General features: G+C 43.5%; 1 protein-coding gene across 7 annotated transcripts in view; it reads right to left on the reverse strand.

Annotated features, from left to right (window-relative positions):
* The window catches only part of CAMTA1 (calmodulin binding transcription activator 1), a 241455-nt gene that overhangs the window by 56334 nt on the left and 167506 nt on the right, over nucleotides 1-17615 (reverse strand). For all 7 annotated transcript variants that reach the window (XM_058039298.1, XM_058039297.1, XM_058039300.1 and 4 more), the window contains exon 6: nucleotides 11-164. In XM_058039298.1, coding sequence (XP_057895281.1) covers nucleotides 11-164 — 154 coding nt within the window. The remainder of the gene's footprint in view (nucleotides 1-10; nucleotides 165-17615) is intronic.

A 17615-nucleotide genomic window follows, 5' to 3' on the forward strand; every position in this document is an offset into this window, starting at 1 on the left:
AGATACTCACACATGGGTTTGAGCTGCCCGATGAGCTCCTCTTTTGTCCACTTTGCCCATTCCTTCTTGTCGGTGTTGATGGAGCAGAGGATGGGCCCGCAGGGTTTGCCGCAGTCCTCGATGGCCGGCACGTTCAGGTAGTGCACCAACACAATGTCTGGGTTCTGCAGGGACAGCACAGCAAGGGTTATGTTGCTGGGGCCAGCACTCTCTGCATTTAACTTCCTAATTAAAACTCAGACAGCAAGCATCATGAGCAGAGCCCAGATTGTATGGGATTTCCCCAAGATAGGAGCTGTTCTTTAAAAGAGGAGTGGGTCACAGTTTGCACATGGCTTCCCCCATCCTGAGGTGCTTGCAACTCTCCTGCTCCACTGCTATGCTCAGCATGAACCTCTTTTCCAGCCCTTGCAACACCAAATACCTGGAGTATTCATTCCTATGAACATCACTGACAATGAACACCAGGGAACATGCTTTTTTTTAAGGGACCTTTTGTTTGTTTGAGACAATGCTTCCATCAGTTCTGGTCCACATCAGTCTTTTTTGAACACACAGAAAGTCACCTGAGAACATGAGGAACAGCCACACTCTCCATACAGTGATAGAAAACAGGAGGGAAGAGGAAGAGGCTCACAAACAGCATAACAGAGCACCCCAAACATGGCTCTTTACAGACAAGCCCTTGTTGTAATTCCTTGTTTTTTGAAGATGTTTGCAAACTGCAGAGGGTTGGGGCTGGAAAAGCCCCTTGCAGGACAGCTGCAGGAGGACACAGGTGCTGGCTCCTGCAGGGTGATCCCAGAGCTGAACCCACAGCTGATCCCACAACTGATCCTGCAGCTGATTCTGCAGGCTGATCCCACAGCTGATCCCACAGCAGACCCCAAACTGACCCCACTCCCCTCTCCCCACGGGCTGCAGGGTCAGACCCTGCCCTGGCACACTGCAGTGCTGTCCCACCACACCTGGAGCAGGAGCTGAGCTCTGTCCCCAGCCTGTGAGTAAATGAATCATCTTAACAGCAGCAGCAACAACTCTGCCAGTTCCCCACCAGCGTCCCAGGGAGATTGTTCAATAGATAATAACAAGATTGAGGAGATGATTCCTTTCCCCTAAGTCATTTACTCCTAAGTTCGCAAACTTTAATGACTGCTTTGGAATTATTTATAAAAATAAATAAGATAATGGTGTGATTAAAACTGTAATGTTTCATTAATGCTGTTAGAGCCCTGTTCCAAGGGGGAGTGGGAACACAACCCATCATCCACTTGCACAGGTTGTGCTGATGGGAGCACTTGCTCATGAAACCAGGGGAGAGCTGGAGCAGGACAGGGACACCTTCACCAAGGAGAGCTGAGGAGGGAATTGTGGTGGGCAAAGCACAGCACTGAACCCAGCACGCTGGAGCTGCACCCAGAGCAGCCCAGGGCAGGGGCAGGGGGTGTGTGGGGTGACCAGGACCCCTCTAGTGCACCCTGCACATACAGAGAGCATCCTGTACATCCCCAGGACTGGGGGGCTGCTCATGGCTCCCAGCTCCTCCAGGCTGGCCAAGAAGGGGCTGGCAGTGGGGAGGCCACTGGTGCACAGCAAGATGAAAAGCAGAGCAGCCCCTCTGTAACCCCCTATGTAACCAGATACACCCCTCTATCTGGTGGACAAGCTCAAAAGAGCTTAGGAGAAATTTCCTTAGGTTAGGAAAATATGCAAGCAGGAACTTGCATTTTCTCCCTCTATGGATAGAACTGCAAGCAGGGGATTCTCAGTGAAGATTCTGTGAGAAAGCAGTATCAAATTCTTGCAGCCAGTGCTAAAAGAGTTGTACTGCACAGGAAAAGGCAAAGAAACCTTGTAAGGAACAGCTAAGAATTTATTTCAGAGAGGTTTTGGGAAGTGCCAAAGCAAAGAAAACTGTTGGCTCTTCTATTCCCAGGATTCTTCTGCCTTGGGTTGCAAATGCAGGACGTGGCCAGGGGTGTGTGTTCTATTGCCATCTGTCAGAACCAGGTGGGGCAGATTTTATTTATCCCTTCCACAACCCATCCTCCCAACAGGAGATCTCTGCTGTCCATGGCCACTGACTGTCCCTGCAGGGCTGATCCAATCCCAGCATCCCATGGGGAGATGCTCCGCCCAGGGGAGGAGCCAAGCATTCCTACCTGGATACAGTCTGAGGGTTGGGACACCATGGACAGCCTTTTCCACTGCATTCCCAGAGGGAGCCCAGGCCCATCTCCAGCAGCCCTGGAGCTGCAGAGGAAAACTCCCCCCTTGTGCAGGATCCCTGCTGCAGCAGAGCCACAGCTGGGGCTGCAGGAGGGCTGAGCCCCCATGGGATGGGGCTGGGACACCGCCCTGACACACAGGGGACCAGGTCTGTTCTGACTCTCTCAGTGTTATTTTGCATTGCTGCACTTTTATTTTTACTAATAAAAAACTGCTATTCCTGCTCCCACATCTCTGCCTGAGAGCCCCTTAAGGTCAAAATTAAAATAATTCAGAAAGAGGAGATTTACATTTTCCACTTCAAGACAGGCTCCTGCCTTCCTCAGCAGGCACCTGTCTTTTCAAACCAAGACATCTTCTGAGAAAAACAACTGGACCTTTTGTGTCCAATTGTGAGGTGTTCAAAACCTTCTTTTTCACAGGCATATCTGCCCCAGACAGAGGACACAGAAAATCATCACAACCTCTCATTCTACAAAGGGGATGTCTGAAACATCACAGTTCTCATGCATAACTCAGAAGAGGTTCAGATAGTAAAAATGATCACCCATACACCCAAATAGTCTCCATCAGCTAATTTAACATCATTAGTGATCTAGAATGATGAAGTAATAAAAAGTAATATGCTTCAGAGATTTCATGTAAATACAGCTCTTGCTCCAGGGAGGTTTCAGAGAAGGGAGCAAGGACACAGCAGTGGGTGATGTGGCAGTTCTGCAGGTGCTTCTGCCTTCTCTCAGGTAAGCTGTATTTTTCCCAGCCTGACAGTGCTGGGTTGTCACCAAGCAGGTCAGGATTGTGAGACCTCCTGCCTTCAGTGCAGCACAGGCAAGTGCACCTCAGCAGTGGACTGCACTGAAATTTATACTTTTTATATATAAAAGCATGTAAAACAAGCACAAACCAAACAGGTTTGTTCCTTATGCCTACATCTAAAAGCTGACCTCAGAATGACAAATCTCATGAATGCCAATCTACTTGGTGAACTGAAATGTTTTGACACGAATGAACAGCATGCATATGTTTTAGAAAACTCATAATCAGCAGCAAATCACTAGTTGTGATGACCTACCAGGAGAGCAAGAGAGATGTGAAAGAACAAAATACAAATATAACTTCTATATATGAAAGGCATCAGGAGAGTGGGCACACCAGGGCAGAAACCATTCAGTGGGGTGGCAGGGGAAAATGAGGGGAGCCCTGAACTGGGCTGAAGATGGCTCTGGAAATATTCCTGCTGGAATTCTGCCCATCATCCCAATACCTGCAGCCTCAGCAGAGTTGCTCTGCTTCCCCCAAACCCAAGCTGAAGGTGCTGCCATCTGTCCCTGACCTGGACAGGGCTCCTTGGCTCCTCCTGCCTCCTCAGTGTGGCACAGGAACTGCCTCCACTCCTGCCTCCACAGGAGATGGTGCCACAAGTGGTTAAACACAACAAGTCGTTGGTTTTGATGAAGAAAAATGCAACTGCAACATCTGTCTGACTCTTGTTTGAAGCTTCATCAGCACTAAGTGGTCAATAAATCAGACTGGCATGGCGTTACATTTCTGCCATGGCTTAACCATTAATCTAATGCCAGTTCTCGTGAAAAATGAAGGAGAAAAACTTTGTGATGGTGAAAGTGTGTGTGCACATTATCCAGAAAGTGATAAAGGCAGTAATGGTGCTGCAGCCCTCCATCCCAGTGGCTGGAGCAGCCTGGCAGCCTCCTCTGCTGCCACCACACCATGGAAATTATCTGAGCGAAACAGGGATGGTTTGTTCCACCAGCCTGATTTTCCCCAGGAGCAGAAACACCAAACTGGAACAGCTCCAGCAGATGGGGAGCCATGGGCAGCCAGCACAGGGCTGACCAGTGCTGGGGTGAAGGAATGCTCAGGTCCTGCAGAGTTCCACCACAGGGGAAACTCTCATTTCAGCAACCACCTTTTGCTTCTTCCTCACTTCCCAGAGTCCCCTCCAAGGGAAATCTCCCTTCTCAGGGAGAATAATCACAAAAACCTTCTGCCTTACCAAAGCATGCCGGTTCGGTTCTCTTCCTCTATTTTTCTTTTACAAGCAAAAATCAAATGCCATTTCTGGCCAGCTTCCAGCTGCTCTTCAGTTGCTCAGCCAAGGCAATCAGCTCAAGGCAAAATCTCACTGGCAGGGGCTCCCAAATCACCGATGACCACAGCTGAAGATAATTTTCTTTGGAAAAATACCTCTGAGCTGAAAGTTTTGCATTTTTACTCCCTGCTGGAAGGATGAAAGGAAGTAAATCATCCTCAGGTGCGAAGAGATCAGTGAATTTAATCTCAGCCAAGGAATTACCCCCAAATGCAGCCACTTGCCCTGGCTGGCTCTGGATATTTGTGTCAGTTCTGTTGTGTCAAAGCTGTGAAGCCCCACAGGTAGTGAAACCATCCGTGGCTACAGCACAAAGCAGAATGGAAGGAATGGAGTGTGACAGTGGGATGGACAGGCAGCTCCTGTGCCCCACTCCCTCCCTGCTCACCCCCAAAATTGTAACAGGTTTTTTCTTTTTTTTGGCAGCTATTCATTCATGAGATTTACTTTGTGTTTCTCAAACAATCCAAAAGGCTGAAAAGGAAATCTCAGTTTTCTGGGAAGGTAATTCATATCCATTGCTGTGTTTTGACAGGATTAATATTTGACAGATTATCACCTCCAAAAAAAGCTAAAACAAAGAGGTCCCATAGAAAACTAATATAAAGAGATTTCTGTGGTTTTTGAGGGGCTACCACGCTTTAGTACCCACAGGTAACTAGGGACAGGTGCTGGGAGTGCCTGTGTATCATCTGTATGTTATCCAAAAATCAAACCACTGAATGGAACTATTCCCAGACACATGGATGACAAAATCTTCTGCTATTTATAGCAGTGTCTTTCTGGATGGTTTTCTCTGGATTTTCAAAGGTTTGAGAGCAGAGTCTGAGATACCTGAAGAAAAAGGCACAAATACATAACACAGACACTGAAGTAATGGATTTTTTTCAGAGACCAAATGCTAGCTTTGGGCAGATTATTGGTTTGAATCCCAGCAATTTCTTTATCCTTGAACTAATTTCTAATTGAGGTCATGCTATGGAAGGCAACCTGGTGGCTGATGCCTTAGAATATATTAATCTTCTACACTAACTGTGAAAACAAAAAAAAAATAAAAAAATCCACTGCCTTTGAGCACGCAACCTCCTGCCTTAATTTATCTAGAGCTGGGCATGTTTAATTAGGGAGAACGAGCCAATTACCAGAGACATTGCACAGCCCTGGCACCTGCGCTGGAGCACTGGAGCACAGGGGAGAGAGTGGGACCCCAGAGCCAGACACAAAAGGAGTTGTTGTGCTGCAGAGCAAGACTGCTTCTGCTGGAAAATCCCTTTTAGATAGCACAGAACTTTGAATTAACCTTGTCCCCCATGGATCCAGCTGACAAAAGAGCTGCTGGAACTTCTGGCCCTTCCACAGGGAGAGAAGATGCTTGGGGTCAGCCAGGCAGGGAGACATTGGTGCATGTGTGGGTTTAAATGGAGTTAAATCCTCAGACAGACACACTCAGGATCTTGTGCCACTTGTCACTGTCCTCACCTGGGTACAGGAGCTTTAGGCCATCCCTACCATCCCCACATCCCAGCCATGGCTGGGGTCTCAGGATTTATACCTTATAATAATACAATGCTTGTCTCAAAAAACTGGGAAAATGACTCTACGTCAGCCAGCCCACAACTCCAACACAGAGTCACTTTCCTAATTTTTCAGCCCAAATGATTTTGAGTTTTTGTTTAAGTTCAATAATTTTTGAGACAAGAGACTGGCTACAGGACAATACAGCTCCATGTACTGCAAGTATTGAAGGCTTGGAAAACAAACAATTATTTTGAGATTACGAGATTTCCTGCAATTGTTTTAAAGAGAATCAAGATTTCATCTGGCTGTATACTTTATAACCTGTTTCCCAGTTCCTCTTCAAAACCTTGGTAAGGGCACAGCACACAGAGCAGGCAGCATTTAAATAGCATGAGCAGAAAAGCAATAGAGTCTTAATATAGAACAAACACCAAACACTCACTAATACATCCTCAAATGTGATACATTTGAAGATATTTTATATAGTAAGAGCTGCCTCTAAATACTCCTGAGGATCATGTTTACTTAAAGTACACTTTGAAAGACACAGAGAAATAACAAGCAGTAATTCCTGGCCTCCAAAGTTCCAAAATAAATTGATTTCTGAGATGTTTTTTATCTTTCAGAGAAATACCTCTAGTGCTAGTAAAAGGTGTAACAGGAAGATGATGCTACACAACCAGAAACGTGCAGCAAAATAAAACAAAAGGCACTTCTCTTTCTCACACAGGTATTATTCTTCTGGACAATGGAAATTTCTTTTCATCTGTGTCACCTCTCCCATCTGGAAGCTTTAACTTACACAGGCAGCTGACAGGGACAAGATAATTCTGCCATGAGCTGGGACTGCATTTGTTTATCTGGGAACGTGCAGGGAGCTTTGCTGCTGACACAGAGGTCCCAGGGATGGAGATGCAGCAGGGAAATCTCCTGTCCTGCTTATTTCTTATTGCCCAGAGACCACGAATCCCATGAAATCATGAAAGTGATTTCATGGCAAAGTGGTGTGGGTTGTGAAGGTCGTCAGGATAAGGTGAGAGATGAAAACTGACTCCAAGTTCTCAGAAGGCTCATATATTATATTATATTATATTATATTATATTATATTATATTATATTATATTATATTATATTATATTATATTATATTATATTATATTATATTATATTATATTATATTATATCATATATCATATGTCATATAATATGTCATATCATATATCATATCATATATCATATCATATCGATATATTATATTATCATTATATACTAAAACTGCATGCAGCACCCAGTGGCTCTACAGGGAGACAGAATTGCTGTGGAAATCACCAAGGCATCTCCTCCTCCTCCTCCCTGTCACTTGCTCTCTCTCTGCAGTTTTACAATTCATTCTGCAAAAGCCTTGAGGATTTTCAAACAATAGCACTGAGGGCAAAGCAAAGGTTTCTTTGGTTTGAACTCCTCTGAGATACTCTTCCTGACAAATGAGGCTTATTCTAGCACACACATCTCTTGCTATACTGAATAAATTCTGCTACTCCAGCTCTCCACCACTTTGCACAGTGCCTCTGTGTTTTCCTACGTTAAACCTGTATACTGCAACCATTTCCAGAAAAAAACAAACCAATTCCAGTGGAATTTCTTCTGCAAGGAAAGTGGTGCAGAGAAGAATATCAATGCTGTAAGGTATTTCAGTGTTGTATACCTGAATTGTGCTTTTTATTTTCAAAATATCTCAAAAAAATTCCCAGCTGATACAGCCCAATTTATACATCAGGATTAGTCAATTTAACAGCAAAACATGGCTTTTTTTAGAGTAACACAAAGAAAAGGCTTTGATTGCCAATAAAGCACCAGTGAGGAACCTCCCAGCCACCAAAATGCAGATGTGGAGCAGAGTTCTGCCCTGCAGCTGCAGGAATAGTTTGAAATCATGTTTGGAATCATGCTGCCCATGCACACACGGGCAAAGCCCCAACAAATCACAGGCACAAATGTAAATATTGAGGTACTGCAAATGCTGTAACAGTGCTGCTCTCTTTGCAGGCTGCTGCTCTGGAAAAGATTTGCTACTGCATTTGGACTGTTTTTCCCCAGAAGTGTGAGCCAAAGATCCCTCAGCTGACATTTGTGAGGACTCTTTATTTTTTTTTTTTCATTCTGAAGTACAAAATCTCTTCTCCCTCCTTCTGTTTTTTATTGCAACCTTTACATGGGAATTCTGTCATTGCATTTCAAACGAGCTCAGCTCAGAACACTTCCATCCCCATCACTGGCCAGAAATGCCAGCATTATAAATCATGCCCCAAGTGGCTTCTGCCCTTTCCCAGCTCACCCAAGCCAGAGATACAATAATAGTTGATCTGAAATAAGAAGAAATTTTAATTTCAAAGCTCCACTGACATTCACCAAGTGCTTTCAAAGTTTCTATCAACAGAATGCTTCCAATTCTAGTTGGAATGAAGAGGGTGCAAGTTTTTCTCTCAAGCTGATGGCCTAGCTTGCCTCAATAACACTATTATCTGTTAAATATTAATGCATTTCTGTGAATTAGAGCAGTTCTACAGGCACCTGCAGATGCACCACTTCTTACTTTTTTAATTGGTATTGTTGTAGGTGGACCAAGTAATAGAAAGCTGACATTTCCAAATACCAAACAAGAAAAGCCCAGGAGAATGAACTGAAAGCTCATGATAAGCTTTCCCTGCAGAGGCATTCTGTCCTTCAGCACTGCTCCTAAAGCTTCACCAAGCTCCAAACTACTTTTGTACATATAAAAATTATTGAAAATCATTTGGAAGAGGACTGAGGATGTGTCCAAGAGTTGACCCAAGTGCTCAAGGCAGCAGAGCAGCATTTGCCAGGGTGCCAGAGCCCCCCAGCCCCAAACATCCCACCAGAAGGGAGCTCTGTGCAGTGCTGAGCTGGGAAGGATGAAAGTTTGACAAGAAAGTTTAACAGATATGTATGTTTAGCTTAAAGATTTTTAAATGTAGAGTCTGATGAAGGAATAGAGATGGAAGCAAGTTTTGATAGAGAAGAAAAGAATTGCTGAGCCAGTCTTCTAGGACAACTAATATGTTAGTTAAAAAGGGTTTTTATGGCTTACAGCAAAGGATAAACCCACCTCAAACATGAAGATGTTTTTACCAAGCAGAAATAAGCACAGGCAAACAAGCCTGCCAATGAGGCAAGTAGAAAAAAGGTCTCAGAATTTTCCACTGCAAGAAAACTGAAAAACAACTTCCAGCTTAAACTGTAATGTACTTTTAGTGATTGGAGAACACTAACATAAATATGGTAATTACAGTAGTTATGATAGGCTATAGGTAAAAGTTAAGGTATAGATTGGTTCTTCTGTATGAAGATGCCCAGCAAAGAAAAGCATATAATGTACTGTAACCAAAAGAAAAGTCTATAATGCATTGGAACCAAAACCAAAGGGTCTCCAGGCCTGCCTGCAGCTGGAGCTGACAGCTGTGGGCACAGCTCTGTCACCCATGACCCTGGGCTGCTGTAACCTCTTGGATACAATAAACTGCATTTTGGAGAGCCCCTGGAGTCCCACATCCCTGATTTTGGCTCTTACAGTGCTGGAAGGTGATGGCAGCTCCAGCTCCATCCCAGGGGCTGCAGCCCTGAGCCTCTCCCTGCACCTGCACAGACACAGAGCAGGGCATGGAGCTGGCAAGGAGGCACCTGTGAGCCTGATCCCTGCCTGAAGGAACAGCAGATAAATGCTATTTAATGTTCCATGCAGCCTATAGAGTACATAGTAAGCCAACAAGTCCTTTTTATTTTTATTCTCTGCTCTTGCTCTGAGGCCTCCATCATTCATAGCTTCTATAAATTTGTTACTTTTGATATCAGTGACTGGTAATACAATTCCCACAGGAATAACATCAATAACCTTCAAAACACTTTCATAATGTTGCCTTTGATAGTCTTGCTACACGTTTGTTCCTATGGCAAAACCCTTCTGACACTGCTCCACAGCACTCAGGTTATTCACTGAAGGTTTTGTTGTGCCTGGATAACCTTTCCAGACATGAGTAACCCCAGTGCCAGGGAATCCAAGATTCTCCTTCTGGAGTCCAGCTTTAATTTTGCATTGCATATGAGAGCTCACAAAGTGCAGGGTCCAAACAAAAGATGCATAAAAAGCTCAGCTGTGACCGTGTTCACAGGGGTCTTATGTAGAGGGAAGAGACGAGGATCTGACTCCATGTTTCAGAAGGCTTGATTTATTATTTTATGATATATATTGCATTAAAACTATATCAGAAGAATAGATGAAAAGGTTCTCACCAGAAGGCTAGCTAAGAATAGAAAAAGAAAGAATGATAACAAAGGTTTGTGGCTTGGGCTCTCTTTCTGAGCCAGCTGACTGTGATTGCCATTAATTACAAACAACCACATGAGCCAATCACAGATGCACCTGTTGCATTCCACAGCAGCAGATAACCATTGTTTGCATTTTGTTCCTGAGGCCTCTCAGCTTCTCAGGAGGAAAAATCCTAAGGAAAGGATTTTCCATAAAAGATGTCTGTGACACTCAGCAACATGGGGCTGTGTCCAGAGAAGAGATGGGCAGGTCCCAGGGACACCCCAAAGTGCCACATCAAGGACTTGGCTCCCTCCTTTCTCCCTACAGCTGCTGGCTGTGATTCCCTAGCCATGCTGTCCTCAAAGGGATCCACAGCAGCCAGCACTTTAAACAGGAGACATCAGATCCTACAGCAAAAAGGGAGTATCAGACTTGAATTTCTTCTGAACTGTAAGGAAAAGATTATTAGACAACCTTCATTCTTCTCCACTACCACTCAGCATCCAATGGGATTAACAAACAGGGATTAGCATCTCAGCACTCCTGCTGCAGGCTGGGAGCCAGCCCAGCTCTCTGGGCATCCTCCACATCCATCTGGAGACTCCCATGTGGATGCCTGGCAATCTTAAAAGGAAATGTGACCCCAACGGTGCTGCTGTGTGGCTCAGATGGGCTGCTCTGACCTGCTGATAAGAGTGGAATTATCTCCTTATCAGACCTTTCCAAGGACTCTGACTCCTGTCTGGCTGTGCAGGCATTCAGGTTTCTCCTGGGGAGATCTGACAAATGGATTTTGTTTCTGTTTCACTGTGTCAGAGCAAGCACAGGAGCACTCCCAGCGTGCACAAACAGCTCTGGTCAGTGCCAGCACAGCTGTGAACTCCAGGGAGGGGCACTCATTCCTTCCTGGCTCCTTTTTGCCCCAAATCAGGTCTCTTTTTCACAAACTAAGAGCACAGAATGGTAAATTGGACAGGGAGCCCATCCTGCCTCAAAGTGCCAAGGCAGAGCAAGGACCTGGCTGCTGAGGGAGATGTTATCAGGGATGAGCAGGAGTTGCTGCAGCAAAGCAAAACGTCCTTCACCCAATCCATCAGCCTCAGATTCTCTGCACAGAGCAGCCTGGCACACACAGTGCCCTGATAACCTCCAAAGCTGTGTCATTTAAACAAAGGTGAGTTTTGTTTAGCCCTTGGGCTCAGGCTGAGCTGCTGACAGATGCCAACACTTCATCCAATTAGATTTTTAAGTAGTGAGCACAAAATTTTCAGGTGAGCATTTGGAGATGGGGCACATGAGAGTTATCAATTTCTTTAGTAAGAAGAAATTCCATGGCTGAATCTCTCCTGGAGAGTCTCCCTCACCTTTTTATTTCACAGTATGCCCCAAGAAAAAGAGTGAAGTTCTGGCAGTGCCTTCTGAAGAATACAACAAATAGCAATGCAGTTGCTGTTAAATGCAGAAATTAATGCAGAAATTCCCTCTCCTTTTTTTTTTTAAATCTACTTGCCAGATGTGACTCTGAAGCTGAGATATTTTACACACTAAGTGCTGCTGCCTGTGGTGTACATTCACATCAGCAAGAGAAAAGAACACACAACTGTGGTGTTTGTGATGTCCCCAGGATGAGGTGAGAGATGAAGAATCTGACTCCATGTTCTCAGAAGGCTGATTTATTATTTTATGATATTATATTATATTAAAAGAATACTATACTAAAACTATGCTAAGAAAAAGAAAGGATACAGACAGAAGACTTAAAAAGAATGATAATGAAAGCTGGTGACTGACTCCTCAGAGTCTGACACAGCTGATGGTGATTGGTCATTAAGTAAAAACAATTCACAAGAAGCCAATCAAACATTCCCTGTTGGTAAACAAAGTCCAAACCACATTCCAAAGCAGCAAACAGAGGAGAAGCAATCAGATAATTATTGTTTACATTTCTCTCTGAGGCTTCTCAACTTCCCAAGAGAAGAAATCCTGGCAAAGGGATTTTTCAGAAAATATGACAGTGACACACAACTCCTATGACACTGCATGCCTCACAAAATACAAAAAGGCAGGAAAGCTTCTGAATTTCACTAACAGATGCAGACTATTACACACAGCCAGTCACTGCTCATTTCACCCATCAGCTACTTGACCCAGCTACACACACTGGTATCTTCTGAGACATCCCAAAAAAAGCAGCAGTAGTTGGAACATCCAGTGCCAGACATGGGAATATTAAAGTTTAACATGGGCACTTTTAAGTTGGTAAATGCTCAGCAAAGTAAGCACAGATCAAAGGGGTTTCTGAGCTCAGGCATCAATGCATCTCAAGGAGCATCTGAGAGAGAGGTAACACTGAGCAATGAACAGCTCCTGACAAGAGTCCTTGAAACCCCAGAAACAGCAACACTCTGCACTATCCAGGCTCAAGAGTGCTCTGGGCATTTTCTAATTTGCTGCTTTTTCCTTTTTCTTCTGTCTGCACAGAACATGGAAGAGGAATGGAGACCCTTTTTTTGCTGTCCTTCAAACAAAGGACAGAGCAGGTTTTGTTCTTCAGCTTGGACCTCTCAGATCTGAACTTCATCAGACAGCATGAGAACTGATCTCAGGGTCTGTTGTTAAGTGTGTCACACATGGCTGCTGGTAGGGCTGGTTCTGAGCAGAATACTGAGAGTCTTACATGCCCACCCACATTTTAGCCTTTGTACATATCCCACAGAGGTTCTCAGCCTTGTATTTTGCCAGCAAAGCCTGTCTGAGTCACAGACCCTGCCCAGGTGCCTCCTGTTTGTTGCTGGAGATGAGTGAGCACCATCCAGGCACAGACTGCTGCTCTCTGATACTGCTGGAGGCAGAGCTGGTGCTCACTCAGCAGCAGCAGCATCTGAGGTCACTGCAGTTGTGCCTTTGCAAACCACTCAGCAATGAAGATTTTCATCTTGGCACAGACACAGGAGCTGCAGCTGCCTTCTCCCCTTCATCAGGAACATTTCTGTTGCCATCAGAGGCATTTCCATCACCTGCCACAGCTGCAGGGAGCGAGGAAACGTCAGCAAGAGCAGGAATTCAAGGCACCAGGATTCCCCACGTTATTGCTCCTCACTCTCAGAAGGTGCAGGTGCTCTGTGCAGGGCTGGACACTCTCACTGTGTCTGCCAGGAGCCCAGTGAAGTGGTTTCAGCACTGCCATTCTTGTTCAGCCTTCTGTCTGTATCCTTTCTTTTTCTTAGTATAGTTTTAGTATAGTATTCTTTTATAGTATAGTATTAATATAATATAATGTTAATGTAATATAATATAGTAATAATATAATATAGTAATAATATCATATCATATAATATCATATCATATTACATACTATATTATATAAGAAATTTATGTTATAAGAAATTTATATTTTATAATATAGTAAGAAAATTATTATATAATATAATCTAACATTATATTATATATTATATTATATTATATTATCTTGTCAGGAAGCAGTTTAGTTAAAAACGCCAGCTTTGGGAGTTGGAGATGAGGGTTTGAATCCTTTCTTCCTGAGATAGGGTGGTGGGGTAACTCTAAGAAATATAATATAATATAATATAATATAATATAATATAATATAATATAATATAATATAATATAATATAATATAATATAATATAATATAATATAATATAATATAATAATCTCCTTCCTCCACCACGTGCTCAGAACCAGAGATGGAGCAGGAACAGCCCAGGGGATTCTGTTCTCATTACACATACAGCAAACCCTGGCACTGGAGCAGCCCTGGCCATGCCAGGGCACTGAGATGCTGAGATGTGACAGCACAAGGGACACCACGTCCTGCTGGGCCCCCCGAGGAGCAGGTACCTCACACGCTCTGTGCTGTCTGCCTGCCACACCAGGGAGCACTAAAAACCTGTGAGGGAATGTGCAATGAGCTGACAGCAACAAAACCAGCGTGGGTGCACACAGGGATTCCCTGCAGAGCCTGCCTTTGATGCTGTGCTGGGAGAGCACTCTCTGAGAAATGCAGCATCCCCCTCTTTAGGCAGAAACACCCTGCCAGAGGAGATCCTCCATCACCACTCTTTGCAATGCTCTCCTCTCCAGGTTTCCTGATGTTTGGTGTTATGTCAGAAAGGTTTCAGCAGGCTCAGTACTGCAAGAACCTGGAAAACATCACAAAAATCTTTCATCCCAGCCTGCTCGCACAATTTGGAAATGATTGGAGCAACCATCATGCCTAAGGAGATTAGAGCCTGTTTGCTGAAATCCAAAGTCCAGAAGCTGCAGCAGGACAGGTGAAATGGTGAAATGCCCAAACTGCAGTTTGGCTGACGTGGGGATGGTAACAAGAGCCCAGAGCTTGAAGGCATGTTCCCAGCAACAGAGCAAACTCCCCACAATGTTCAGCATGTCCTCAAGTCATTCTGTTTTATAGATAGAGACACAAGGAAAAAATGAAATCTAAAAAGCATTGTCAACTTGAATGATTTTTCAGGTTCTTGTCACTAAACAACCATCATCCCTCAGAGCATACGAAAAGCAATAAACCCAATAGAGCTAATAAAGGAAAACTGTGTGGAGCTTGACAGATCTGGCTGTCCCTGGCATGTGACAGCCAATTTTCCAAGCAGGCAAATTGAAGCTGCAGCAAACTTGTCCACAGGATAAGTGAGACCCTGACAAAAACAGCACCGAGTCCTGTTTTTTAACACTGTTAAGCTCTGCTAAAAAAAGGTCCATTTTGAAAGAACATTCAAAAGGTTCTGCAAAATACATTTGTGGCCAATATAAAAAGTTCCCAGTAATTGCTGAGCATCAGCACAGACCCAGTGGTGTGTTACACACAGAAAGGGACAAACCTCACCTTGTTAACACTGCTTGTCCACTCTGACTGTGCCAGCCCAGCCACCCCCCATTACCTGTGCTCCTCTGAATGTTAAAAACCCATCAGAAACTCCTCTAAAAGCTGGAATTCCCCAGGCTGTGTGGCAAATCCACACAGAAAGGTTTGCAGGGAGAGTCTGTGACCAAACCAACACCTAATTTACCCAAGAACCCATTAACATTTCCTCTGTGCACTCACTGAATGAAGATGCTTTTGAAGCCACTTGTTCGCCAATAAATTACAATGGTCTGGAATCATTAGCAACAAAGTAAATTGTTTTAATTGATCTGAACTTTTTTGCAATGTGGGAACTTCCTTTCCTGTATAATTGTACTTTCTAAAAGGCTGAAACAGCAAATGAAAGCTCTCTTGGAGCTCTGTGTCTGCAAAGTACTCCTTATTCTGAAAGGCTGAAATTCTAGAAAATAAGAATTCAACAACTCTTTCATTTTTGCAATGAACCTTGAACTTGCCTCATGAACTTTAGAAGGGATCAAGGAGTTTTCTATTTGGAAATAGAAACAAGCCACACACAGACAGCTCATGCAGGAGCTCTTGCTGCACTGTCCAAAATCAGTATTACAGAATCACAGAATACTCAAGCACTTTAATTTTATTTTGTTTTTAGGGATAGGAGAAGATGAAGACTATGCAGAGTTAGACAACTGCAGCTCATTTGGTGTAACTTCGGGCAAACGCAAAGGGGGAAGAGGTCCTGTTAAAAAAGACTCAGGCCCTGAGTAATGGCAGCCTCTGCAAACAGAAGCAAAACTGCAATTTAAAACAAACACAGTGCACTGCCATCAGGTATAAATACATTTCTATTCATATTGGTTGGGGGCATTCAGAGGAAATATTCAATTTGTAAGTAGAATATAAACGGCATCTTTCAAAATCAGAGTTTTCAGCACAGATTAGCTCTCCATCCCCACTGCTGCTGAGAGGGCTAATCACCAGCCTGCATCAGTTCTTCAACCTGACACTGGATAGAACATATAATTATACTGATTAATTCTGCTGAAAACATACATTGTTTTGCTATAGAATGTAAACATAATAAGGTGAAAGTGTGTTACAAATAGAAAAAGCTGCACTGTTCAGAAAAACCTGCTCATGTGCTACAGGCATTGGAGTGACTTCATTTATTAAAAGAGCAGCACTGATTCCCACAGCTGCCTCCTGACTTCTGAGAGGGAAAAGAAAACCAGGAAAAAACTGGTGGATATACGACCCAGGAGTATTGCTGCAGCCTACTAAAGGCATCCAATTATTTATATATACATCAGAATAAAATTAAATGGAACAATAAAAAGGGCTGCTTCAAACAGCAGCAGTCCTGCACAGCACCTGCACACTGAAGGGCCTTTTTTGTTTTGTTTTTTTACAAAATGTGGCCAAAGGACCCTGGGTTCAAACAGGGGCTGGTACAGAGAGAGCTCAAGGGAGAGGCAGGAAGGAAACAGAAGGAATTCAGTCCTTCTGAAGCACTAACTGCCAATAGAATAAATATAAAATGGCCCACAACACAAGGAAAAAACCCCTAAAATCAGGAATTCCTCCTTGCACAGAATTACAGCAACAAAGCCTGGTAATTTTGCAGAAGACACCAGCATTAACACAGAGCACTTAAAACCAAGAGACAAGCCTTCCTCCTCAGCTGCATCTTGCTGTGCAATGATCTGAGAAGGCACTGGAAGAAAATTGCTTGAGTTTCCATTTCAGAGCTGCACTTAACCAAACACTATCTGTCTTCAGACATATTGGCAAGGAAAAGAAGCAAATTACTTGTTTTTCCTGTAGCACCTAAAATCCCAACAGCCACAGTGTCAGTCCCTTGTCACCCACAATCTCCAGTGCTGTGACAACTCTTTCTGTGCACTGCTTGCTCAGATTGTTAGTGTTATTTTAATTTATTCACCATATTTTTATTTATTTCTAAAACCCTACCTACAACAAAGCACCCACATCCCACAGGACAGCAGCATGAGTTCATGCTCCCTCAGATTGTTAGTGTTATTTGAATTTATTCACCATATTTTAATTTATTTATTTATAAACCCCCACCTACAGCAATGCACCCACATCCCCCAGGACACCAGCATGAGTTCATGCTTATTCAGATTGTTTGGTGTTATTTTAATTTATTAAATATATTTTAATTTATTTATTTATAAACTCTCATCTACAGCAAAGCACCCCCATCCAGCAGGACAGCACCATGAGTTTATGCTCTCTCAGATTGTTTGGTGTTCTTTTAATTTATTCACTATATTTTATTTAAATATATTTATATTTAAATATAAATAAATATATAAAACAAAGCACCCACACCCAGCAGGACAGCACCACGAGTTCCATGGAACTCTCAACTTTTCCCAGGACCTTTTTCCAGCATCGCAGGTCATGCTCATTCAGAGTGTTAGTGTTATTTTAATTTATTCACCATATTTTAATTTTATTTATTTATTTATAAAACCCCACCTACAGCAAAGCACCCACATCCAGCAGGACAGGAGCATGAGTTCATGCTCACTCAGATTGTTTGGA

This window comes from Melospiza georgiana, chromosome 22 (assembly GCF_028018845.1).
Source record: "Melospiza georgiana isolate bMelGeo1 chromosome 22, bMelGeo1.pri, whole genome shotgun sequence".
Classification (NCBI taxonomy): domain Eukaryota; kingdom Metazoa; phylum Chordata; class Aves; order Passeriformes; family Passerellidae; genus Melospiza; species Melospiza georgiana.